At 41.3% G+C, this 27,681-nt stretch overlaps 1 protein-coding gene across 1 annotated transcript in view; it reads left to right on the top strand.

Annotated features, from left to right (window-relative positions):
- UBQLN1 (ubiquilin 1) overlaps window positions 1-27,681 on the top strand; it is a 44,687-nt gene that overhangs the window by 11,542 nt on the left and 5,464 nt on the right. Inside the window, exons 2-8 of the mRNA XM_080668303.1 lie at window positions 6,620-6,771; window positions 11,545-11,660; window positions 17,425-17,687; window positions 18,602-18,760; window positions 19,097-19,328; window positions 22,919-23,061; window positions 27,195-27,307. Of these exons, the coding sequence (XP_080524429.1) occupies window positions 6,620-6,771; window positions 11,545-11,660; window positions 17,425-17,687; window positions 18,602-18,760; window positions 19,097-19,328; window positions 22,919-23,061; window positions 27,195-27,307 (1,178 nt within the window). The remainder of the gene's footprint in view (window positions 1-6,619; window positions 6,772-11,544; window positions 11,661-17,424; window positions 17,688-18,601; window positions 18,761-19,096; window positions 19,329-22,918; window positions 23,062-27,194; window positions 27,308-27,681) is intronic.

The raw sequence follows: 27,681 nt of genomic DNA, 5'->3' as shown, positions 1-27,681 counted from the left end.
GGAACATCAGTGTGAGAGAGGCACATCGATTGGTTGCCTCTTGCACGTGCCCCGACCAGGGCTGGGGATTGAGCCTGCAACTGAGGTATGTGCCCTTGACCAGAATCGAACCTGGGACCCTTCAGTATAAGGGCCAACGCTCTTATCTACTGAGCCAAACAGGCTAGGACCCTCGATTCCAATAATTACAGGCTGTTGTTGTCCCTTGTGATTAAGCCCCTAGGGCTGTAGTTCTGCATTTTGGAGAGAGTTGTGAACCTTGGAATTTGAGAGATGTGACTTTGGGCAAGGTGCTTTTACTACACTGGCAACATTTTTATTTATTTAAATATATTTTTATTGATTTCCAAGAGAAAGGAAGAGGAAGAGAGAGAAACATCAGTGACAAAAGAGAATCATTGATTGGCTTCCTGCAAGCCCCACACTGGGGATGGAGCCCACAACCTAGGCATATGCGCTGACTGGAAATCAAACCATGACCTCCTGGTTCATAGGTCGATGCTCAACCACTGAGCCACTCCGGCCAGACCATTTATGACTGAGTGTTCAATTATATAAGAAGATGCTTTTTTCTCATATTAGCTACTTATGTACCCTACCCAATATCTTTGTGTAAGATTTATGCAGTGTTTTTAAATGAGGTCAATAACTTCATGACTGCTCAAACGTCAGGCATTTCGAGTGTGATGACTGGCTGAACTATTGCATAAGATAATTTATTCAGTGTGGATGATTTTTCTTTTTTTTCTTTTTTTATTGATTCTAGAGAGAGAGGAAAGGAGGAGAGAAACATCGATGTGAGAAACATTGATTGGTTGCCTCCTGCATACGCCTGTTCAGGGATTGATCTTGCAACCTGGATATGTGCCCCGACTGGGAATTGAACCCTCCACCCTTTGGAAATGATTAAAAAATAGAGACCCTTGAAGGACCTGTGACTTAAAGTACTGAAATAGCAAATATCTGTATGCAGCATATTATTCAGACACCTACAATATTTAGAAAATTTTTACCAAATACTATTACTATGTGATTCTGCAGGAAATAAAATTAATGTGTATATTTAATCTTCAGAGTTTATGTTTTATATATAGGTTGCAATATATATATATATATATATATATATATATATATATATATATATGCTTTCTGGTGATATTTAATAGCGAGGAGGAGAGACTAGATGTTTAAAGGCAAGTTTGGATTGTGGGGTGTTTAAAGAATAACTTTCTTTTAGCTAACTTACAATTAGATTAACTCAATTTTAAACAAGTGCTTATAGCCCAGCCAGTGTGACCCATGCACCAAAAGGTCACCGGTTACATTCTGGGTCAGGGCATATGCCCCAGTTGTGGTTGTGGGCTCGAATCCCCCATAGGGGGCATGCAGGAGGCAGCTGATTGATGTTTCTCTCATCTATTCTTCTATCTCTCCCTTCCCCTCTCTCTCTAAAATCAATAAAAAACATTTAAAAATAAAAAAGTGCTTATAATTCAAAGTTTATCTTCACATAATTAGTTTAGCAGTATTTGAGTATCTGTATGAGTTGGATAATTTTTTGTTCTTGAGTCTGTCCTGTGCATTGTAGGATATTTAGCAGCATCTCTGGTCTCTACTCATCATATGCCAATGGTACTTTTCCCTTTTATGATAATTAGAAATGTCTGCAGACATTGCTGAAAGCTCCCCAGGGTAGATAGAGGCCCTTACCCTCATCCCTGTTGGGAACCACTGCACTAGAATGACTAATTGGGGAAAGCTCTTACATCCATATCTTGCCATATCTTATTCTTTTAGGCTGATTATATTCTCTTTGGGACACTATACTATACTAGAGGCCTGGGGCACGAAAATTTGTGCACTCGGGTAGTGGGTGTGTTTCTCAGCCCAGCCTGCGCCCTCTCACAGTCGGGACCCCTCGGGGGATGTCCTCCTGCGAACTTAGGCCCACTCCCCAGGGGATCAGGCCTAAGCTGGCAGTCAGACATCCTCCTGGCAGCCTGGAAAGCCCTTGAGGGATGTCTGACAGCTTAATGCTGCCATGGAGGCAGGAGAGGCTCCTGCCACTGCTGCTGCGCTCGCAGCCCTCAGCCCAGCTTGTGACTAAGCGGAGCTCCCCCTTTGGAAGCACACTGACCACCAGGGAGCAGCTCCTGCATTGAGCATCTGTCCCCTGGTGGTCAGTGCGCATCATAGCAACCAGTTGTTCTGGATGTTCTGCCATTACAGCCAATTTGCATATTACCTCTTTATTATATAAGATAATAAAGGGGTAATATGCAAATTGACTCATGCCCTCGTACAAAATGGCCACCTCCATGTCATCACAAGATGGCCGCTACAAGATGGCCGGCAGGGGAGGGCAGTTGTGGGCTATCAGGCCAGCAGGGGAGGGCAGTTGTAGGCAATCAGGCCAGCAGGGGAGGGCAGTTGGGGGTGACCAGGCCAGCAGGGGAGGGCAGTTGGGGGGGACTGGGTCTGCAGGGGAGGGCAGTTGGGGGGGATCGGGCCTGCAGGGGAGGGCAGTTGGGGGGGACCGGCCGGCAGGGGAGGGCAGTTAGGGTCAACCAGGCCGGCAGGGGAGGGCAGTTGGGGGCGACCAGGTCGGCAGGGGAGGGCAGTTGGGGGCGACCAAGTCTGCAGGGGGGGCGCAGTTGGGGGCAATCGGGCCGGCATGGGAGGGCAGTTGAGCGTTGATCAGGCTGGCAGGTGAGTGGTTAGGGGGTGATCAGGCTGGCAGGCAGAAGCGGTTAGGGGCAATCAGGCAGGCAGGCAGGCAGGCAAGCGGTTGGGAGCCAGCAGTCCTGGATTGTGAGAGGGATGTCCAACTGTCGGTTTAGGATCGGGTCTAAACTGTCAGTCGGACATCCCCGAGGGGTCCCAGATTAGAGAGGGTGCAGGCTGGGCTGAGGGGACACCCCTTGACCCCCCCTCCCCCCAGTGCACAAATTCCATGCACCGGGCCTCTAGTATATTATAATTTTTCTGTCTGGATGTTGAAGGCCTAACTATCAGAATTCTGTTTGGTATGGGGTGAAGGGAGAAAGACTCAACATCTAGTATGTCTATGTTTACTTTAATATTTTCTCCTGATCTCAATGTGCTTGGTGTGTTCTTATGTCCAGAGACCGTCTGTTCCTTTTCCAGAGAGGAAAAAAAATTATTCTAGTCTTTTTGTTGGGTTTGTGGAGGGGTAGTTGTTTGCTTAGTATGCAGTGAGGATGTGTTTGCTTCTTAGATGTTCAAATAATCCTATTTAGGCACTTCTCATCCCTTTACCTCCTATCAGCCTCTGGTGGTACCAATACCGAGTCTTAGGGGAATTATGCAGATTCTGGGGATTGAATTATCTTTTGGTTTTCTTCATTGCCAGTTTAGGATTCACTTCACTTGGGTCTGCTAAATTCATTGACCATGTGTCTGTTTCATGTCCAGCTTTGCCAGTTGAGACCAAAAGTTCTTAATTTGTTTTATAGTCTGAGTTTCTGCCTGAAAGTTTTTTTTTGCAAATCATATGTCTGTAAAAATCTTGCATCTATAATAGATATTTTTACAACTTCATAATAAAGACAACCCAATAAAAAATGGCAAAAGATCTGAATAAACAGTTCTCCAAAGAAGATATACAAATAAGCACATAAAAAGGAACTCCACATCATTAACTATCAGGGGACTGCAAATTAAAACAACTTCGCATCCACTTGGATGGCTATAATAAAAAAGGCAGATAATAATAACAAGTATTGGTGAGAATGTAGAGAGTTTGGAACCCTTATACACTGTTGGTGGGAATGTATAATGGTACAGCCACTTAAGGTAGTCATTGAAACGGTTAAACCAAAAGTTATCTTATTACCCAGTAATTCCACATCTATGTATATACCCAAAAGAAATGAAAACATTTTCCGCACAAAAACTTGTAGATGAATGTTTATTGCAGCTTTATTCATAATAGCCCAGAGGTGTAAACAACTCAAATGTTCATAAACTGATGAGTGCATAAACAAAATGTATATCCATACAAAAGAATATATTTGGCCATAAAAAGGAGTGGCTTAGTGATACATACTACAATATGGATGAACCTTTAAAATATGCTAAGTGAAAGAAGCCAGTCACAAAGACCTTATATAAGGCATATGATTGCAATTATGTGAAATGTCCAGAATAGGTAAATCTGTAGAGACAAAGTAGATTAGTAGTGTCTTATAGCTTGGAGTGATGGGGTAAAAGGAGGTGATAGCCAAAAAGTACTGGTTTCTTTCTGAAAAGATGAAAATGTTCTAAAATTGACTATGCTCGTTGATGGTTGTATACATTTGTGCATATACCAAAAATCATTGAATTGTACACCCTAAATGGTCAAAATTGTATGTAGGTTATATCTCTATAAAGCTATAAAAATCTTTCATTGTTGTTTTAGTGGGGATTCAAAAGGATATGAGTAGATGGGTGTTTTCAATCTAGCATCTTACCTTCAAATCCTAAAATATGCTATAATACTAGTAAGTTAGGCAATTAAGTCACTTACTTTGGAATGACGAGTGATAGCAAGGATTCTGAAAAGGATTTATTAGTTTAATGTTAAGAAACAAATCTAGATTGCCCTCATTTTACATAAGAATTAGGATATGGTTAATTGGGATACATTGGTCCTTGAAATCTAACTAGGTTGAATCCTAGTTATTACTTGTGTCACTATGAGAGGAGAGGAACATATGGGACTTTTCTTTGTTTCTGTATCTGAAATGGGATTAAAAACCATCTGTCTCACAGTAATTGAGAATTAAGAGAGCTGGCATAATAGTAACTACTATTTACTGACCACCACCTGTGCACCCCATACTTGCATTTTACATACATTCTCATTCAGTTTTTATAAAACTATGTGTTCTGCTGCTCATTACATTATTTCTAATAGCTACCAGTGGGAGAAATGAGATGTCTAGTAATAGAAGAATAGTTAAATTATGGTTTGACTGATTTTTCTATATAGAATATTATGCAAATAGTGTTCTACAAAGATTTTTTTTAAAGTTACTTGAAAATTGCTTATCTTAGATAAAAGGGTTATATTTCATAATTTCAGATAAATGAAGAAAAATCAGTTGTAAAGTAATATGCTGCAGTATAATTTTGCATTATCTTTATAATTAAAAAAAAAACCCTAGTTTGAGTGTGTAACTTGATTATGGAAAATTTTATTCATACACAAAGGTAAAGTGTGATGAACTTGCATGCACTTCTCATATTTTTTTTTATTATATATTTTTATTGATTTCAGAGAGGAAGGGAGAGGGAGAGAGATAGAGACATCAGTGATGAGAGAAAATCATTGATCAGCTGCCTCCTGCACGCTCCATACTAGGGATTGAGCTGCAACCCAGGCTTGTGCCCTGGCCGGAATCAAACCATCACCTCATGGTTCATTAGTCGATGCTCAATCACTGAGCCACACTGGCCAGGCCACTTCTCATTTTCAACAGTGATTCACATATGGCCTATGTTGTTTTGTCTATATCCCTCTACACGTCCCCTTCCCCACCTCTGCAAGATTTTATAAAATTTCAGATATTATATAATGTGTCTTTCCACTTACTGTGAGAACCAGAAATACCTCTTATATTTTCAAAAACATCCTCTTGGTGATAGTGCCATTATCTATGGAGTTCCATTTCTGTGGAATGCTTGGAGATGTGATTCTTTCCTGAATTCGGACTGGTTCCCTGAAGTAGTCTATTAATGTAGATTCCCTGGTCCACCCTGTGGTTTCCTGGTTTGGACAGTGGGGTAAAGGCTAAGTGTACAGGTGATTTTTGATAAAGGTTTGAGGGAAACACTGATCTAGCTTAGAATAAGTAAGCTTTTTTTAATAGTATGATGATCTTTTCTCGTCTGGTTTTGCATGTTATTTTCTGAAGCTTTTCTTCAGGTTTTCCTGGCTACTACCTAATCTTCATTTCTCACTAGAAAGCTTTCTCTAACTGCCCTTTGTGCTTCCTCTGTACTTTGTGGTTTACTTGACTGCCTCTTTCATTGGACTACTGTCTTTCAGGGGAATTTTTTGCTTTATATTTTTATATTTGCGCAATACTGCTTGTTAATGTTGAGTGAAAATGAGGAGTAAAGTAAGTATAATAGGCAAATAATACATATTCAACTGTACACTTTATTTTGGCACCAGTATACTGTGTGTGTTTGTGTGTATAGTAAATATATATGTATACACTAAATATATGTATACAACCAGAAAAAAGTAGGGCTGGAGTTAGAAATCTGAGGAAAGCTTATTATAAACTTGGTAAGAACTATGTGTGCTTTAAAAACCCCATTTAGCACCACTGATATAAAAAGAATAAGGATATTGTAAAGAAATGAATTGTTATGCCTTAGCAGAAGATGGAATATGTACACCTAAGATAAAACCTTTGTGTTAAGATGAGTGAAGTGGTAATACTTATTTCCCCACTAAGGGCAAGATACTAACACAGAAAAGATGCATTTTTATATTGTTTGAATTATTGCAGTATCTGTAGAAAGGGACTTAAAGTTTTTCTTCTAGAAACTAGATGAGATGATGTTATGCAAATACCTGTAATACATATTTTTATCTTATTAGTTCAAGGAAGAAATCTCTAAACGGTTCAAATCACATACTGACCAACTTGTGTTGATATTTGCTGGAAAAATTTTAAAAGATCAAGATACACTGAGTCAGCATGGAATTCATGACGGACTTACTGTTCACCTTGTCATCAAAACGCAAAACAGGTATGTTTTTAGAAGCTTTAAATCATGAGTAAATGCTTTAGAAATAAAAGTCTTGGCTTTAAAGGGCTTTCTCTGTCATTAATTGAGTGGATTAAAATTCGTATGATTTTAAGAAACACCGTAATTCAGTAATCAGTAATGCTAATGCTTACACATTTGATATTTTAGAACAGCATCACCAACTGTTCAGACCTCACGGACCACCAGTGGTTCACGGACCACCGGTTGGCGACCACTCTTTTATTTTTATTTATTTTTTAAAAATAAATCTTTATTGTTCAGATTATTACAATTGTTCCTCTTTTTACCCCCATAGCTCCTCTCCACCCGGTTCACACCCCACCCTCTGCCCTTACCTCCCCCGCACTGTCCTCATCCATAGGTGTACGATTTTTGTCCAGTCTCTTCCCGCACCCCCCACATCCCTTTCCCCCCCGAGAATTGTCAGTCCACGCACGCCCTTTCTATGCCCCTGATTCTATTATATTCACCAGTTTATTCTGTTCATCAGATTTTTTATTCACTTGATTTTTAGATTCACTTGTTGATAGATATGTATTTGTTGTTCATAATTTTTTTTTTAAATATATTTTATTGATTTTTTACAGAGAGGAAGGAAGAGGGATAGAGAGTTAGAAACATCGATGAGAGAGAAACATCAATCAGCTGCCTCTTGCACGCCCCCCACTGGGGATGTGCCCGCAACCAAGGCACACGCCCTTGACCGGAACCGAACCCGGGACCCTTGAGTCCACAGGCCGACGCTCTATCCACTGAGCCAAACCGGTTTTGGCTGTTGTTCATAATTTTTATCTTTACCTTTTTCTTCTTCCTCCTCTTCTTAAAGAATACCTTTGAGCATTTCATATAATACTGGTTTGGCGATGATGAACTCCTTTAGCTTTTTCTTATCTGTGAAGCTCTTTATCTGCCCTTCAATTCTGAATGATAGCTTTGCTGGGTAGAGTAATCTTGGTTGTAGGTTCTTGCTATTCATCACATTGAATATTTCTTGCCACTCCCTTCTGGCCTGCATAGTTTCTGTTGAGAAATCAGCTGACAATCGTATGGGTGCTCCCTTGTAGGTAACTAACTGTTTTTCTCTTGCTGCTTTTAATATTCTCTCTTTGTCTTTTGCTCTTGATATTTTAATTATGATGTGTCTTGGTGTGGTCCTCTTTGGATTCCTTTTGTTTGGGGTTCTCTGTGCTTCCTGGACTTGTAAGTCTATTTCTTTCATTAGGTTGGGGAAGTTTTTGGTCATTTATTTCTTCAAATAGGTTTTCAGTATCTTGCTCTCTCTCTCTTCTTCTGGCACCCCCATAATTCTGATGTTTGTACGTTGAAGTTGTCCCAGAGGCCCCTTACACTATCTTCATATTTTTGGATTCTTTTTTCTTTTTGTTTTTCTGGTTGAGTGTTTTTTGCTTCTTTGTATTTCAAATCTTTGACTTGATTCTTGCATTCCTCTAGTCTTCTGTTGGGTCTCTGTATAATATTTTTTATTTCAGTCAGTGTATGTTTAATTTCTAGTTGGTCCTTTTTCATATCCTCGAGGGTCTGACTAAATTTATCGGCCTTTTCTAAAAAATTCTTGAAATACCTTATAACCGTGGTTTTGAACTCTATATTCAGTCGTTTGCTTTCCTCCATTTCTTTCATTTGTGATCTGTTTCTTTGATGCCGCATTTTCACTGCTTCCCTGAGTTGATAGAGTGGCTTTGTGTGCTAGGTGTCCTATAGGGCCCAGTGGCTCAGCCTCCCCAGTTACCTGAGGTGGACACTCTTGGTGCACCCCTTTGTGGGCTGTGTGCACAGTCTTGTTGTAGTGAAGCCTTGATTGTTGTTGGTATCACTGGGAGGAATTGACCTCCAGGGCAATTGGCTGTGAGGATCAGCTGTGTCTACGCTGGGAGAACTTCTGTGCTGGATACACCCTTATGAGACAAGACTTGCAAAAAGCCTCTGTGCTCAGCTTGGATGGGGCAGAGTCTCAGGGCGAAGCAGACAGCATTGGTTTCCCATCAGCCCTGCCCTAAGAGGCCCCTGTGTCTCAGTGTCCCGTGGTAATCGCTGCAAGCACCTCTGAGAGAAAGCCGCCCTTGAGTTCCGCCAGCTGCCAGACAGTCCAGTTTCTCCCCAAATGAGTCTGGGTCCCCAGAGTCTTGCCGGAAACTGGAGTTCAGAGCAGTCGGGAGCTTTTGTCTCCCTCCCGCTTGAGAAAGCCAGCTGCGCACTCAGTTGCCCGCCTTCTCCGCGCGTGCCTGGGTACCTCTGCCTTCCGCAGTTCCTCTGAGTCTCAGTGTGCTTTTCTCTTTCCTGACAGTCTAGTTTCACCCCGTATGAGTCTGGGTCCCCAGAATCTCACCCAGAACTGGAGTTTAGCGCAGTTGGGAGCTTTTGTCTCCCTCCCTCTTGAGAAAGCCAGCCGCGCACTCAGTTGCCAGTCCTCTCCTTGCGCGCGTCTGTACCTCTGCCTCCTGCAGCTCCTCTGAGTCTCAGTGTGCTTTTCTCTTTCCTTTGAGTTTTAGAATTTCCACTCAGCCAGCCTTCCTGTGGTTCTGGATGATGTCCGTTTTGTCTTTTAGTTGTAGTTTTGAAATTGTTGTGCGAGGCAGCAATTTAGGTGTTTACCTATGCCGCCATCTTGGTTTCTCCCCGGCGACCGCTGTTTTAAAAGAGTCATCCATATTGAGCCATTATTTTAATTACAGAACAAGCAGATTAATCTATTTTTAGGTATGCTTTTTGTTTTAGAGAGATTTGGGAGAAAGATCAGGGATGATTAATTTCCTTGGCACAAATCTATAACCATATTTTATTAAGTCTAAGGCACCATCAATTTAAAAAATATTTTTTTTATTGATTTCAGAGGGGAAGGGAAAGGGAGAGAGAGAGAAACATCAGTGATGAGAGACAATCATTGATCGGCTGCCTCCTGTATGTCCCTCACTGGGGATCGAACTTGCAACCCGGGCAGTGCCCTTGACTGGAATCTAACCCAGGACCCTTTGGTCCCCAGGCCGATGCTCTGTCCACTGAGCCAAACCAGTTAGGGCAGCACCATCAATTTTTAAGAGGCACCTATGTTTTATGTATCAGGGAGAAAAAATACTGCCAATTAAGTAGATATTTTCTTTTCACTTAAAGTTTTTATTTTATACCTAGTCATAGAGCACCTTTAGACTTACTTGGATATGGTACTTATCATATTACTCTTATGCATACATACAAAGAAAATAGACATTAAATAAATTGTTTTAAAGCCTTCCTATCACTACTTCACGTTGAGTCAGAGACGAGTCACCCTTGGTCTCAGTTATCCGTTTCCATATTTTTCCATATGGGATGAAGCTCTACTCTCAATCAAGTTGGAGCAGCATTGTTCTTAAAAGAGTGCTACAGTATTTTCTCCAGGAATTTCTTTCAGGCCATAGATACCCATTCTGTAAATTTTTATTCTGGTTTTCCCTAACAGCAGATACTTGTTTTACTGGTAAGAAATTCATTTCTTCTATTCCTGTTTCTGTGCTTTTCTGTATGCACAAACTTCATTTTAGTACCAAGTAATGGTGTAATCTTTCTGAAGACTCTATATATGGTAAATACAACCTGTGTGGTACAATAGTATACTCAGTCACTCAGTTGAAGTTATATAGAACATGTGTGTGCAGGCATAATAATTGTCTGTCAGCAATTGTAAGACAGATCCTGATTTCAAAGATGTTAAAAATTTAAAAATGTGCATCTTGCCCTGGCTAGTTTAGCTCAATGGATAGAGTGTTGGCCTGTGGACTGGACAGTCCCAGGTTTGATTCTGGCCAAGGGCACATACCTGAGTTGCGGGCTCGGTCCCCGGTAGGGGGTGTGCAGAAGGCAGCCAATGATTCTGTCTCATCATTGATGTTTCTATCTCTCCCTCTCCCTTCCTCTCTAAAATCAATAAAATATATTTTTTAAAAACTGTGCATCTTAGAATCAAGAAGCAGTGAGTGAGATTCAGAACTCTTAACTGGTATCAGAAGGAAGGTATTTCTAATAAAAATTTTATTACTTAATATTAAGTAATAATCAGTTATTGCTTGTATTGATTTTTCAACCTTCTTTTGATGAAATCTCTTTATTTTTTACTTTTAACAATTTCAAGAGTCTGAGAAAAACCAACCCTTCCTCAACACTCAAGAACATAGAAGGGGATAGATAAAAAGTTGTTTATTATGGCTGTGATGGGTGGTTGGTTCTCTTCTCTGAGGTGACCTATTTTCCTCTCTTACATAATCAATACGATTGAAAGTAATGAAATATTTATGTATATTATACTCAAGGAGGAGCAATTGAAGTATAGTTTGGTTTTTGTAAGGTTTTACTGTTTCTTTTTTTTTTTCTTTTTTCAAAAATATATTTTATTGATTTTTTTATAGAGAGGAAGGGAGAAGGATAGAGAGTTAGAAACATCAATGAGAGAGAAACATCGATCAGCTGCCTCCTGCACACCTCCTACTGGGGATGTGCCCGTAACCAAGGTATATGCCCCTGACCGGAATCGAACCTGGGACCTTTCAGTCTGCAGGCCGATGCTCTATCCACCGAGCCAAACCGGTTAGGGCAGGTTTTACTATGTTTCTTTTTATATAGTTACATCAGGGTATTTATTTACTTTATGAAAATTTGAGTTGGTCTGAAAACTTATTCTTTTTAATGGGCATCAAAATTTCAGAGGTTCCCTTAAAAATAGTTCCACTGTTCACAGCATGAATTAATTATCTTTCCTAGGCCTCAGGATCATTCAGCCCAGCAAACAAATACTAGTGGAAGCAGTGTTACCACATCTTCAGCTCCTAATAGTAACTCTACATCTGGTTCTGCCCCTAGCAACCCTTTTGGTTTAGGTAAGTGTCTTTAATCATTTTTATAGGAATTGGGGGAAAAAAACAACTTCCTTCTTCCCAGGGTAGTTTTTATAAAATGACCGAATTAAACATGAAGTCACTTTAACAACAACATAAACTTCTATAGCTTCTGTAATTGTTGTAGGTATTAAGAAAGTAGTTGGGAATATAGATATACTTGGTAAGCTTACATTTAGTTAAATAGGCAATAAGTGATACATTAATAATTCTGCCATATAAAACTCATCTGCCTGAACCAAGAGAGACACATGCAGCCTAAGATCATTTTAGAAAAAGCAGCAAACATTTTTTACAAAGCAAATGTGAATTCATGCTATGTCCTAAATGTTTCCAACATACTTGGCATAGAACTAAACCACTAAAAAACTTTTTTCGGAAGGGGTAAAAGGTATGGTATGATCCTGGACATATGAAAATTGTACATTAAAATTTTTTTGAAATTTTTAATTATTTTCAATTACAGTTTATATTCAATATTATTTTTTATTAGTTTTAGGTGCATAGTATAGTGGTCAGACAATCATGTACTTTACAAAGTGTTCCCCTGATATTTCCAGTACCCACCTGGCACCATACTTAGTTATTACAATACTAGTGGCCCGGTGCATGAATTTGTGCACATTGAAAGGAAATTTATTAGAAGAAGTATTTTAATATTGCTATTTGCCCTTTCTCTAAAATAGAAGTGTCAGGGAGGAAAGAAAATTAGTAAAATGTACATGGAAATAATATGTAAATTGATAACTAAACAATAACAACATGATATAATAACGAATATTTTCCATGAATTTTTTTGCTGTCAGAACCTTTATCATTAATTTTTAAAAATATGCCAGGTATTCTGGAATATTTATATCATTTGGACAAACTTTGCCTTTGCTACAACATTGAGTTAATTTTCCATCATATGGTTTTTCATTGGAGAAATTTAGCGATAGGCAAAATTGGCATGTAACAGTCATTCCACAATAACTGTGTTCAATAATTGCATCCTCATTTACTTCATTTTCGTTATGAAGGCAGTTCTACCAGTATTGGTAGTACTTGTCAATGACTGTTCTTCAGACATATTCTGTCGACAACGCTGCTTTCTTTCAGTGTCAGAGGCACATATTCTGTCGATGATGCCAGCTTCTTTCAGCTCCAGAGGTACATTGTAGCAGTAGTTGGTCTTCAGACATATTCTGTTGACAATGCCACTTTCTTTCAGCTTCAGAATGTCAACAAAAACGACCAAATTTACGATTGACAGTGACAGATCAAAACACGTGTGCTATTGGCTCCAGCGAGAGCTTTGTGTGTATCGCGCACGCGTGAGTCAACTTAGCCTTTTATATCTATACTAGAGGCCCAGTGCACGAAATTCGTGCACATGGGGATGTCCCTCAGCTCAGCCTGCACCCTCTCCAATCTGGGAACCCTCGAGGGATGTCCAACTGCCCGTTTATGCCCGATACCGGTGGGATCGGGCCTAAACAGGCAGTTGGATATCCCTCTCACAATCCAGGACTACTGGCTCCCAACTACTTGCCTGCCTGCCTGCCTGATTGCCCCTAACCACTCCCCTGCCAGCCTGATTGATGCCTAACTACTCCCCTGCTGGCCCGATTGCCCCTAACTGCCCTCCCCTGCCGGCCTGGTTACCCCCAACTGCCCTCCCCTGCTGGCCTGGTCACCCCTTAACTGCCCTCCCCTGTCGACCCAGTCATCCCTAACTGCCCTCACTTGCTAGCCTGGTTGCCCTTAACTGCCCTCCCCTGCAGGCCTGGTCACCCCCAACTGCCCTTCCCTGCAGGCCTGGACTCCCCCAACTGCTCTCCCTTGCAGGCCTGGTTCCCCCCAACTGCACTTCCCTGCAGGCCTGGTTCTCCCCAACTGCCCTCCTCTGCTGGCCTGGTTCCCCGCAACTGCTCTCCCCTGCAGGCCTGGTTCCCGCCCTCCCCCCCCCCCAACTGCCCTTCCCTCCTGGCTTGGTTGGCCCTAACTGCCCTCCCCTGCAGGCCTGGTTCCCCCTAACTACCCTCCCCTGCAGTCCTAGTTTTCCCTAACTGCCCTCCCCTGCAGACCTGGGTCCTCCCCAACCCTCCTTCCCTGCAGGCATGATTGCTCCCAACTGCCCTCCCCTGCAGGCCAGGGTCCCCCCCAACTGTCCTCCCGTGCATGCCTGGTTCCCCCAACTGCCCTCTCTCGCCAGCCTGGTCCCTCCCAACTGTCCTCCCCTGCAGGCCTGGGTCCCCCCAAATGCACTCCCCTGCTGACCTCATCGCCCACAACTGCCCTCTTCTGCCAGCCATCTTGTGTCCATATGGGGGCGGCCATCTTTGACCGCATGGGGGTGACCATATTGTGTGTTGGAGTGATGGTCAATTTGCATATCGCTCTTTTATTAGATAGTACGGCCAGTGCATGTCATGGCAGCTCCTTAGTCAAGCATATAAAGATTAACTTCAGTTGTACTGTGTAGTGGTTAGCCAAAAATACTTTACACAGTGTTCCCCCTGTTAATGGCCTTTTTCTTTTTTGTTTCATTTGTAGGTCTCTTCTCTTTCTGTTCCTTCTGGTATTGTTCTCCAGAGTTCTGCCTTATGTTTCTTCTTTTGCTTTTATTTATTTTTCTTCAGTGACATTATACTAACTGTATGTCCTGGTGACTCTCAAGTCTGTACCTTAACCCACATAATTTCTGAACTCCATGCCTTATAGTCAACCCTATTACCTGATATTCTCTAAGTACTTTAGCTTTTGTATGTGTCTCCTCACAAAGCAAAGGAAAACAATACAAATTATCTTGCCCTTCAAACCACTACCTCCGTCCCACCAAATCTCTTGAGCCATAAATTTCTTCCTTCCACCATATGCAATTACTGCTATCTCCTTGTTTTAGGCCCTTAACTTTTAAAATCTGTAATGTTTTTAAATCTGTCTCATTTCCATATTGTTATTATTAGAATAAGAACAACCTAAGTGACTATTCTGCTTTAGCCCTTATCTGTCTCTCCAACCTCATTTCTTACCACATCCCAATAATTATATTAGTCAGGATAGGCTCCCTATTAAACATCCTATCTAATAAAGAGGGAATATGCTAATTGACCATCACTCCATCACAAAGATGGCTGCACCCACAGCTGAGGCCAAGTTCCCTTAAGGAGCCTTAATGAGCAATCGGCAGGGACCTGAGGCTATGCCCTCACCCGCCCTGGTGGGGCTTGACAGGGGACCTCAGGCTGTGCCCCCCACCTGGCAGGGCTTGATAGGGGACCTCAGGCCGCGCCTCCTGCCTTGGCACCAGGCCGGGGGACCTCAGGCCTCGCCCCCCTGCTCCAGCGCCACGCCGGGGGACCTCAGGCCAGGACTCCTGCCCTGGCACCAGGCCAGGGGACCTGAGGCCATGCCCCCCGCCCGGCGGGGCTTGACCGGGGACCTCAAGGTGTGCTTCCCGTCCTGGTGCTGGGCTAGGGGTCCTCAGGCTGCTCCCCCCACCCCAGTGCCAGGCCAGGGGACCTCAGGCCATGCCCCCAACCAGGTGGGGCTTGACAGGGGACCTCAGGTTGCACCCCCCAGCACCAGGCCAGGGGACCTGAGGCTGCGCCCCCCTGCCTGGTGGGGCTTGACAGGGGACCTCAAGGTGCACCCCCAGTGCTGGGTTGGGGGAACTCAGGCCGTGCCCCCCACCCAGCGGGGCTTGACAGGGGACCTCAAGGCACGCCCCCCACCCCATCTGGGGGATCTCAGGCCACGCCCCCTGTCTTGGCGCCGGGCCTGGGGAACTGAGGCTACGGCCCCTGCCCGGCGGGGCTTGACAAGGGTGGGACTGGCCGGGTCTGGATCTAGCCCAATTGGAAGGGGGGCACCTGGTTTTGGGTCTCACGCGATTTTGAGGCGCATGTGGGTGGGCAGGGAATTGACTCTGGGTCTTGCTTTTAATGTGCACGAATTTCGTGCACCGGGCCACTAGTGTAATAGATAACCACAAACTTGGTGGTTTATTACCACAAAGCTTAATTTCCTGCTCCAAAGCTTTCCTCATGCTTTTCACTGGTCAGTGAGGCCTCATCTACAGTCTTCAGGGACTCAAGCTAATGTAATTCTGCCATCTTGGAACATGGCAGAAGACACAACTGTCTGTATTTTGGCCAGAAGTGACACCCATCATTTCTTATAGTCCTTTGGCCATGAGTAGTCACTTGGGACTGTCCAACTGCAAAAGAAATACAAGGCTACACGTTGAATGTTTAGTGAGCACTGCTATGTGCCATTCCAGTCATTCTGCATTTTTTCTGTTTCAAGAATACATCAATACTTACAATATTTACTAGTATGTCTATACTTTTTGTATATAATGTTTATTGTGCCTAGTATTAAATCTCCCAATGCTGTCCACTTCTTCTTGCCAACTTATTTATTCTCCAAACTCATTAAAGGTCTTCTTGTAGGAAAGCAGCCATTCTACTTAGATATTGCCATAATATCCTGTGACTATTTTAAGTTCTTATTCTGCATTTTTTTTTTTTTTTTTTTTTTTTTTTTTGTCTGTCTAGGTTGAATTCTGAGGGTAGTTCTTGTGTCTTTCTTGTCACCTTATTCCCAACCTGTAGCACAGTACCAGCCATATATAGGCAATGCTGAGTGAGGAATGAATGCATTTGGTGGGTTATGTAAATTTACAAAGTTCATGTGTTATGATAAGTACTTACCATCCTCTTGGATATATTGTTTCTCCATGATTTCATTCTATTTTATGTCCTGGCTTTTCCTCTCATTGATTGGCAGCAGCTCTGCGCTATCCAGAGTTTATAGGTAAATTGCTAAACTTAAATTAGTTTTCTGCAAAGAGATTGTTAGAAGTATAATCCAGTGCATATTTTTCATTTCTTTCTTCCATTAGCTGGCATTTTCTGGTGTGTGTTGTGTGTTTGTTGTTTTTTTTTAACACCAGCTAATTTTCCAGCACCACATGGGTGTCCAATAGTTCAATTCTGATACTACCTACCTGGAGTTAATGTCAGATCCTGCAAGTTAAAGGGCTCAGACTGCTCCTACTTCAGATAATAGTCCAAGTTCCAAACCACATCTCCTTCTGACCAACAGGCTATATTGAAGATTCCCACAACCCATTCTCATGTTTGATAATTTGCTAGAACAGCTCACAGAACTCAGGAAGACACTTTACTTATGTTTACCAGTTTATTATAAAGGGTACAACTGAGAATTAGACAAATGGAAAAGAAGCATCGGGCAAGGTATGGGGATTCGGGGACAATGCTGAGCTTCCATGCCCCCTCTCCGCATGTCACCCTAATAGCATGTAGATGTCTTCACCCACTTGGAGCCTCTCTGAAGCTCATTGCTCAAGTGTTTTTATAGAGCTTAAACTCTAGCAACTTCTTCTCCCCTAGAGGTTGGTGGCAATAGGAATTTTTCACCTTCATTATAATCTTAAGGAACCAGTGTTGTATATATATGGTCCGTTGTTGACTAAAATGGCAGTTATGTGACATGTGACTGTTTAGTTTTGTATTTGGAATATATATTTGATGGCTTTATTACTTAAACCTAAATATGAGAGTGAATACATTTTTGGCTAATTTTGGTTATGGAAATTAAACATGTATATATGAAATTAACAGGAATTATATTTTTGCTTTTAAATAGTTTCTTCATTTTGTTAATGGAGCACAGTCTTGTTAATGGTAAAATTTCTGACTTTCATTTATGTGTTTTTTCCCCTTTATCCTCTTAGGTGCCCTTGGAGGACTTGCTGGTCTAAGTAGCTTGGGTTTGAATTCTACCAACTTCTCTGAACTACAAAGCCAAATGCAGCGACAACTAATGTCCAATCCTGAAATGATGGTCCAGATCATGGAGAATCCCTTTGTCCAGAGCATGCTTTCAAATCCTGACCTGATGAGGCAGTTAATTATGGCCAATCCACAAATGCAGCAGTTGATACAGAGAAATCCAGAAATTAGTCATATGCTGAATAACCCAGATATTATGAGACAAGTATGTGGAATGCTCTTTCAATCCATTTAGCTAGGATATATTTATTATTCAACTAGAGGCCCGGTGCATGAAATTCATGCATGGGGCGGGGGGGGGGGGGTCCCCCTCAGCCCAGCCTGCACCCTCTCCAATCCGGGACCCCTTGGGGGATCAGACCTAGACTGGCAGTCGGACATCCCTCTCACAATCCTGGACTGCTGGCTCCTAATAGCTCATCTGCCTGGATGCCCCCAACTGCCCCCCTCTGCCAGCTTGGTTACCCCCAACTGCCCCCCCCCTCCCCCCCCCCGCCGGCCTAGTCTCTCCCAACTGTTCCCCCTGATGGCCTGGTCTCCCCCAACTGCCTCCCCATCCCTGCCAGCCTGGTCGCCCCTCATGGCCCCCCCCCCCCCACTGGCCTGGTTGCCCCACACGCTGCTGTTCAGTCATTTGGTCGTCCCTCACCCCCCTAACGTCCTGGTCGCAGGCAGCCATATTGTGAGGGCGTGATGGTCAATTTGTATATTACCTCTTTATTATATAGGATTTTTTTATGCCTAAAAAGCTTGTCCTATATGTATGGCTAAGCTAAAAAAGGACAACAAAGCACTAATTTGGACTATTTGAACTTTGAATTTTCTGCTATATTTTAAAGGTCTTTATAAACAGTTACCCTGCAGATTTAAGAAACAAGAATTCAGTTCAGGAGATGGGCATTCACTTATAACAAAGTGCTTCTTTAATTATTTGAATATTAGCTTGCTTTTTGAGGTGAAATCCAATAGGAATTATTTAAAATAACTTTCTGATTTATATATTGAATGATAATTCATAGAATTAGAAAACTTGAAAAAAATAGCTGTGGCATTTAACAGTTTAAGTAATTCATGAATATTTTAGTGCCTTTTTTTGTTTAATGGAAATCTTCTCTGTAGACATTGGAACTTGCCAGGAATCCAGCAATGATGCAGGAAATGATGAGAAACCAGGACCGAGCCTTGAGTAATCTGGAAAGCATTCCAGGGGGATATAATGCTTTACGGCGCATGTACACAGATATTCAGGAACCAATGCTGAGTGCTGCACAAGAACAGGTGATAACACTGGCTCTGAGGCTCAGGCTAAGTGGTAGCTCCTGTTTTAACACAAATATGTTTGTGATTGAGAGCTACCTTTACATGGGGAATGTGATTTTCATTAAAAAGTATTATATCTGGCCCTGGTTAGAACATTGTCCTAATATGCCCAGCTTGTGGGTTTAATCCCAGGTTAGGGCACATATACGTATCAACCAATGAATGCACAAATAAGTGGAACATATTGATACTTCTTTCTCTTCTCTGTCCCTTGAAATTAAAAAAAAAAGTTCCATGTCTGTTATTTAAAACAAAAGCTCTTTTAAAACCCATTTTGTGTGTTTTTTATTACAGTTTGGTGGTAATCCATTTGCTTCCTTAGTGAGCAATACATCCTCAGGTGAAGGTACTCAACCTTCCCGTACAGAAAATAGAGATCCATTACCCAATCCATGGGCTCCACAGGCTTCTCAGAGTTCATCAGCTTCTAGTGGCACCACCAACACTGTGGGGGGCACTGGTGGTAGTACTGCAAGCAGCACTGCTGGGCAGAGTTCTGCACCAAGTTTGGGGCCTGGAGTAGGAGGTATGTTTATAACAACTCACACTTTTTTGTCATCCTTATTTCAATAAAAAAACTTTTCTTAATGCTGTTATTCTTTGTGCTTTTGTGTATGACAAGTAGCTTTTCATGTTGTAAGGTTTTTTTGGGGGGCGGTTTAAGAAAGTTTTAAATATATAATGATTAGTTGCGTGCAGTATAGTAGTGAGGATTACTGAGGATTTCCAGAGGCAGTTTTGTATTAGCATTCTTGTAAGATGGTTTGGGAGAAGTATAGATGGTCAATTGTCTCATTTCACTAGTAGGAAAACTGAAGTGCCTAGGGAATACAGTTACTTACATATTCACTAGAGGCCTGGTGCACAAAATTCTTGCACGGGGATGGGGGTTGTCCCTCAGCCCAGCCTGCACCCTCTCCAATCCAGGACTGCTGGCTCCCAACCGCTCGCCTGCCTGCCTTCCTGATTGTCCCTAACCGCTTCTGCCTGCCAGCCTGATCACCCCCTAACCACTCCCCTGCCAGCCTGATTGATGCCTAACTGTTCCCCTGCCAGCCTGTTTGCACCTAACTGCCCTCCCCTGCAGGCCTTGTCATCCCTAACTGCCCTCCCCTGCAGGCCTGGTCTCCCCCAACTGCTCTCCCCTGAAGGCCTGGGTCCCCCCCAACTGCCCTTCCCTGCAGCCTGGTCGCCCCCCAACTTCCCTCCTCTGCCAGCCTGGTCACCCCTAACTGCCCTCCCCTGCAGGCTTGATCGCCCCCAACTGCCCTCCCTTGAAGGCCTGGTCCCTCCCAACTGCCCTCCCCTGCTGGCCTGATTGCCCACAACTGCCCTACCTTGCAGGCCTGGTCTCTCCCAACTGCCCTCTTCTTCTGGCCATCTTGTGGTGGCCATCTTGTGTCCACATGGGGGCCGCCATCTTTGACCACATGGGGGCAGCCATCTTGTGTGTTAGTGATGGTCAGTTTGCATACTACTCTTTTATTAGGTAGGATTACTAGAGCACATGTTTCCTGGCTTTAGTTTGGTTTTACATTCTACATCAGTAGATTGTCAAAATCTAGTCCCGAGACCAGCGCTAAACTAGCTGCATCAGAGCACCTTGCCAGGTTTGTTAAAAATGAGTTTCCCAGATCTTAATCTCAGACCTTCCACAGTGGGGCTAAGATCAGTGTATAGTATAAAGCTGCTGGAGAGTCTAGTGTGTGAACAGGTTAGGAATTTACTTTTGATTATTTTTTCTGTAGACTAGACTCAATAAATGGATGTACTTTTCTTAACTATTCAGATATTTACATGGTAAGATTAGGTCTACTAACATCAGTAGCCAGAATGATGATTTTAGTCCTAATACTTGGCATATAAATGAGAAGAAATGAAAGCATGGGGCCACTTCCCTAAGATGAGAGGGATTGAATGTAATTTAAAACAGCGGTCGCCAACCTGTGGTCCGCGGACCACTGGTGGTCCATGAGGTCTGAAAGGTTGGCGACCGCTGACATAAAAGATCCCTGTGTCTTAGCAAAGGAAATGCACAGGTGAGATGCTGGATGAATTTTAAAAATTCATTAATGAGGGAAGAAGTCAGAATAGGGAAAGTAATTGGTGGTCACAGTGGTAGAATACAGTGGCTAACATTTCTGGATGTAATACGGGCTTTATAAAAATTGAAGTAATAACCACTTTTAAAAATTGAAGTATAATTGACATAACATGTTTAAGGTGTACAATGTAATGATTCAATATCTGTATATTACAAAATGATTGTTAAATAAATACAGTTAATAGCTAAAGTTCTAACCATTTTAAAATTTTAAAAAAGTCATCTGTTCTGTATTTTACTTACTGCCTATTTGATTTTTATTAGCAGTCTTTTGAGAGGGGTACTTTATTCACATTTTAAAGGTTTTAAAGCCGAAAACAACAATTTAATCAGATTTCCTGATAGGTGGATTGCTTTTTCTACTATAGCATGGTTTTATACAGTAACAACTTTTGTCTAACCAATAAAAAAATCAGTGTTGCAACTTTTTACTCAGATTTTTTTTTTTTTTTTTAATGTAATGGCTTGATACTCTATTTAAAGCAGGGGCACAAATTTTTCTTGTAAAGGACCTCTTTGCAGGTCAAGAGGCAAAATGGAGAATACTACATTATGAGAGAAAACAAATTTTTGGAATATTTTTTAAATGATGGAGTTAAAAATACAATAATTGGGTATACTATTTTTTCATACATATTTACAAGTGATAGAAATAGAATTCCTTTTTAGGGATGACATTTACTTCTTTGGCATTCACACAGTTTACTTTTGGCAGAATCAACTACAAATGTTCATCTATTAATACTGATATATAATGAGGCTTTACTTATTTCACTCAAATATAGTCCTTTGGCATCACAGAGGATTGGTTTAGGACCCTCCGTGGATACCAAAATTCACAGATGCTCAGGTCACTTATATAATATGGCATACTATTTGCAAATAACCTATATTTACATATAGGGTATGCCTGCACATCACCTCATTTACATTGATTGAGCATAGTGCTTGGTGCATGACAAATTTAAGTTTTGCTTTTAGGAAATTTTTGGGATTCCCCCCTCCAACCCCCCCCCCCCCAAATATTTTCAGTTTGTGTTGGTTGAATCTGCAGATGCAAAACCCTCAGATACAGAAGCCTAACTATATGTATTCATTTCAGAAGCATATGATTTGAACAGCATATTCATCAGTTAGAAATCATTTATAGGATTTTTCTTTGCTTTTAGCATGTCATGCAGATTACTCACTTCTAATCAAAGGTTAGGTGGTAGTCCTCAATTACAGGTAAATGAACTTTGAAATGGTGGAAGTGTTCTTTGCACTTGTTCTGAGGTCCCCAAAAAATGCTGCTGGAGCACATTAACAAATTTAATTGTCACAGCCACTCTATATGAAGTAGATAGTATTTGCCTCATTTTTACAGGTGGGGAAACTAAAGTATGAAGAAGCCAAATAATTTGCCCAGGATTACATAATTGGATTAGACTTGAATGTAGGTAATCTTACTCCAGACACTACCCTTAGTCACTGTGCTCTCTGATCTCTGAAATGTTAAATGTATCTGCCATTTTGATCAGTGAGTGCCAGTACTCAGTGAAAATGGAATGGAGTCCTTCATCTATTATTTTGTTGGTGAGAAGGCTTCCTTCTTACTAAGTGTGAGCATATTGAGTGCTCAATATGATTCTAGTTAAGTGATCCTGGTGGAACGGAACAGTTGGCTCAAACTTCTTCACTTTATGGGATTTTTCAATAGTAATTTTGACCATATCCAACTTTTACTTAAATTGACTATGGAACTTAACCTTTCCATTAGATGTGATTCTACTGTGAACACAACCAAAAATGTTTAAAATCCATAACTCATTCTTTATTGGTATATATTTAGCATGTAGTATTGGAGATAATAGTTTTAAAATTCTTTATTAGTTCAATTGGTAAGTAATGTGTCTTCTCATCAGTAATTGCTAAAATGCACAATGTATATGATACTGTTTTAAAATTTTCACTTTTGTCTACATATCTTTTCCTTGATACAATGTGATCTGTTTTTTTTTTTATACTTTCAGCTAGTATGTTCAACACACCAGGAATGCAGAGCTTGTTGCAGCAAATAACTGAAAACCCACAGCTTATGCAAAACATGTTGTCTGCCCCTTACATGAGAAGCATGATGCAGTCACTAAGCCAGAATCCTGACCTTGCTGCACAGGTGAGTTTGTAATTGTATTGAAAAGGACTGTGTAGTGTGAATTGAAATAGCCTGATCAAATAATAGTGATTTTGTCGTTTTGGGGTGTGTGCTACCTTAACACAGTAGAAAAGTAGGTAAAGTGCATCTACTTTTTTGGATAGTCTCTTTGCAGCTTCACCTTGGCCATTCACTGATTAGAAGTGCAAGTTTACATTGCATATATATGTTGATTTAGGAAAAGAATACAAAAGTTTTGGATTGCTTCCTTTTGTGAAATGTAAGTCTTGAAAGTAATTAAGAACAGAGTTAATACACTTGAAATACTTTTATTTATTAGATCACACAGATTATGAGTAATAGTTATTTTCAAATGGCTGTTATAAAATAGCTTTAAATTGTTTATTAAAGGCAGAGAGAGATTTGTGGGAATGGTGTTCTCATTCTTTCCATTACGGATCTCTCCCTTTCCCCTCCACTCCCCCAACAACACCAAGTTTGTATACTTGGTCCTTTATTCATTTTCTAACTTGTAACTAAAGAGGCCATAATGAAAAAAGTTAGTGGATCTCCACCCTAGTTGAATATTTAGGATCACCTTGGGAACATTCCATCCTGAGAAATTTTGGTATAACTGCATTTGATCTTTTTCTTTGTTTAACCCTTAAGTTCCCTAGATCAGTGGTCGGCAAACTCATTAGTCAACAGAGCAGCAAACGGCGGCTTGCAAGCTGCATATGGCTTGTGAGCCGCAGTTTGCCGACCACTGCCCTAGATGATTCTGATGTGCCCCTAGATTAAGAACCATCAGTCTTGGAAATTTTAGAGACTATTAAACAAGACTTGATCACCTGTAGATTATATTTCCTATTTTTTAAAAACAGCCTCTTTAGAATGGTGAAAATTTGAAATAGTTTCCTTTATAGTTTATTTCCATTTCTAAAACTGTAGAAGCTTTTAAAGATAATCACTTTCATCATTATGTCAAATGAAGTGGTTTTTATTTTCTAAAGTCTGCAATCTTAATTGATTCAAGTATATAGCAGATATCTTTGAGCTATAATCTTTAGCAATAACTTCTGCCCTCTTAAAATTTGTGGAATTAGAAATAGAGAACATGGGGTGAATTTTTATATACTCTTAATTTTGTATAATGTAGGTATATTTTATAAAATATTGTTTTATTCATATGCAAATGGCCAAACTGAATATATAAGTATTAAATGCCACACTTTACTGTGATTATTGCACTTAAAAAAGTGGAATTATGTATGTAAAGTGATACTGTTCTTATGTTTCTAAATGTATATTTGACTAATAATTAACATTGAATGTACATTTTGCTTTAAAATTTTGACTTTAACAGGCACATTCCTAGCTATTTGTACTAACAATTCTACATTTATAAAATGACTTGAGCACTTTCCTTTACTGTATTTTTACTTTAAAGCAAAATGTTGACAAAGCAGGCTAGATATGGATGTCTTTTATTATAGATAATTTAGGAACATTTATCATATACTCTGGTTATTAGATTAAAGTTTGTACTTCTCTATTCTGATTTTGATTATTAGATATTTTTTTAAAAGTCTGAGTGTAAAAAATATTATATAAACAGGTAAGTTAGGAGAAAATATCCTAATCAAATGAGAGATGATTTTCTGAGAAAGAATAAATAAGTTTAAGGTGATATGCTTTTTCAAATAACATGAATTCTGGAAGATATATGTGATAACTTCATTAAATCCTATCTAATAAAGAGAAACATGCAAATTGACCATAACCTCTAGCCATGCCCCCAGGCCACGCCCACCAGCCAATCAGGAGCAAGTATGCAAATTAACCAACAAATAGGACAGTGGCCACAGAGCTGGAGCAAGCAGGAGGCTTGGTACCCCCAGCGATGGAGGAAGCCAGGCTTCCCTCCCGCCCTGGCTGGCCCTGGCCTCCGCTCAAGGCTACAAAGTTTCAATTATAGAAGATAGATAAATCCCAGATACCAGGGTCTCCGCTTGGGGTGCCGGAAGTCGTGGCCGGCCTGCAAACCACCACCACAGGCCCCTCACCCCAGGCTGCCCCATGCCCCAAGGGAACCCCCACCCTGATCCAGGACACCCCTTCAGGGCAAACCAGCCAGCCCCCACCCGTGCCACCAGGCCCTCTGTCCTGTCTAATAAAAAGAGTAATATGCAAATTGACCATCACTCCAACACACAAGATGGCTGCCACAAGATGGCCAGCAGGGGAGGGCAGTTGGGAGGGACCAGGCCTGCAAGGAGGGCAGTTGGGGGGCCATCAAGCCTGCAGGGGAGGGCAGTTAGGGGTGACCAGGCCGGCAGGGGAGAGCAGTTGGGGGGACCAGGCCTGCAAGGGGAGGGCAGTTAGGGGTGAGCAGGCCTGCAAGGGAGGGCAAGTTAGGAGCAAACAGGCTGGCAGGGGAGCTGTTAGGCATCAATCAGGCTGGCACGGGAGTGGTTAGGGGGTGATCAGGCTGGCAGGCAGAAGCGGTTAGGGGCAATCAGGGAAGGCAGGCAGGCGAGCGGTTGGGAGCCAGCAGTCCTGGATTGTGAGAGGGATGTCCGACTGCCCCGTTTAAATGGGCAGTTGGACATCCCTTGAGGGGTCCCATATTGGAGAGAGTGCAGGCTGGGCTGAGGGACACACACACCAACCCCCCCCCCCCAAGCACGAATTTCGTGCATCGGGCCTCTAGTATGTTTAATAAAGTATTTGACTGGAGTCAATAAAGAAACAGGTTTGTTGATATCTAGCAAGAATTACTTTATTTACTATGAACTTATTGTCACTTTGAAATAAATACTACTTGTCCATAAAAACATCAACTTCTTCTGTTTATATATATATATTTTTAGAGAGTGTTTTAAAAAATACATTTTTATTAATTTTAGAGCAGAAAAGAGAGGGAGGGAGGGAGAGAAAGAGAAGAGAGACATCATTGGAGAGACACTCATTGATTAGCTGCCTCTTTGCACGCCCCTACTGGGGATCGGGCCCGAAACCTGGGCATGTGCCCTTGACCAGAATCAAATCCAGGACCCTTCAGTCTGCAGGCCGATGCTGTATCCACTCAGCCAAACCAGCTAGGGCCTGTTTTATATACTTTTAAAAAAAAGTACCTAATCCAGTTTGTAACAATAGATTAACTAAAGGAGGGAGGAATTCTCTCTACTTCCAACCATTTACATATAATTATTTTCAAATATGATTAACTAGTTGAGGGCAAGGATCATTTCCCCCAACTTTAGGCCAATAACTAGACTAACAGTAATTTATTTTTAGTTGATTCTTCACCTCTGGAGGAAAAAACGGATACAAAAGTTGTCTTTTTAAAATTATGAGAATGTATTCGTTTCTGTTATGCTGATTGTGTATTGTAATTTTATCTTCAGGTATGTAGCATCATGTTAATATTGACCCTGACTTTCTAATTTTAATACCTATTTGAAGGGTAGGCAACATGATACTTTTCTCTGGTAATAGTGAGGTGAAATCCAGAGGCTAATCTTGGTGTTCTCAAATGGATTTACATCTTTCAGGTCTTAAAAATATTTTAATACTTTCCTCAGAGATCTGTTTGATGCTAGTTCAGGGCTGATTTTACCTAGCAGCTCCATTTCTCTGGCAAGGTGGTTGCTGTTCTGTGCTGTTATTTTCTGGACCTGATATCAGCTGTTTTATAGTAGGCAAGTGGATATAGTGGTTCCAGATCTGGATTTTCTCTGTGCTTGCCACTTGTGTGTCGAGGTGTCTAAGCAAGCCAAGTATAGTTTCCTCTATTGTTTATTCTGTCATTGTAGCAGAATATGTATCCTTATGAATGCCAGTTACTCCCATTGTTCTTTCAAAAGCAAATATTCACTTTTGCTCAAAGAAAAGCTTAAGAATGATTGCTTTTAATTTTTAGGATATTGCATGTCATTATCATAATCATCAATCTCATTGAGAGAGAAGATGCCTTTTGTTTTTTTCTGGAGATCATTTCTTGTGGACAGTATCTTCCTTTTTTATTCATGTTCTACCTTCCTCTTTTTTAAGTGCCAGGTTAGGCACTTGGGGGAAGATAGACTATTAAACAAGGTACATTACTTGTTTCAATTATTTCCAGTAAAATTGTTTGAACACTTGCCCCATAGATGATGCTGAATAATCCCCTATTTGCTGGAAATCTCAGCTTCAAGAACAAATGGAGACAACAGCTCCCAACTTTCCTACAACAAGTGAGTAAGAAAGATGCTAGCTATCTTCAGTAATGGTTTGCTTGAAAAAGTTGTTGATAAACATTTTTCTTTGCTCTTTGGTTGATAGCAAAACGTAGAATAAAGTCTAATAATGCTATCATTTTCAAAGAGAATTCAGCTTGATCTTACCCAAGCCCCATTTCATTGCTGATAACTTTGTTTTTTGCTTGTATTTTTTTTAAATATATTTTTAAAATTTATTTCAGAGAGAAGGGAGAGGGAGAGATAGAACATTAATGATGAGAGAGAATCATTGATCGGCTGCCCTCCTGCATGTCCCCTACTGGGGATCCAGCCCGCAACCCCGGCATGTGCCCTTGACTGGAAATGAACTCGGGACCCTTCAGTCTGCAGGCAACTGTGCCAAACCAGCTAGGACTGC

This window comes from Plecotus auritus (assembly GCF_963455305.1).
Source record: "Plecotus auritus genome assembly, chromosome: 5".
Lineage (NCBI taxonomy): Eukaryota > Metazoa > Chordata > Mammalia > Chiroptera > Vespertilionidae > Plecotus > Plecotus auritus.
The sequence above is the reverse complement of the archived record's forward strand: the minus strand, read 5'-3'. Positions and strand labels throughout refer to the sequence as shown.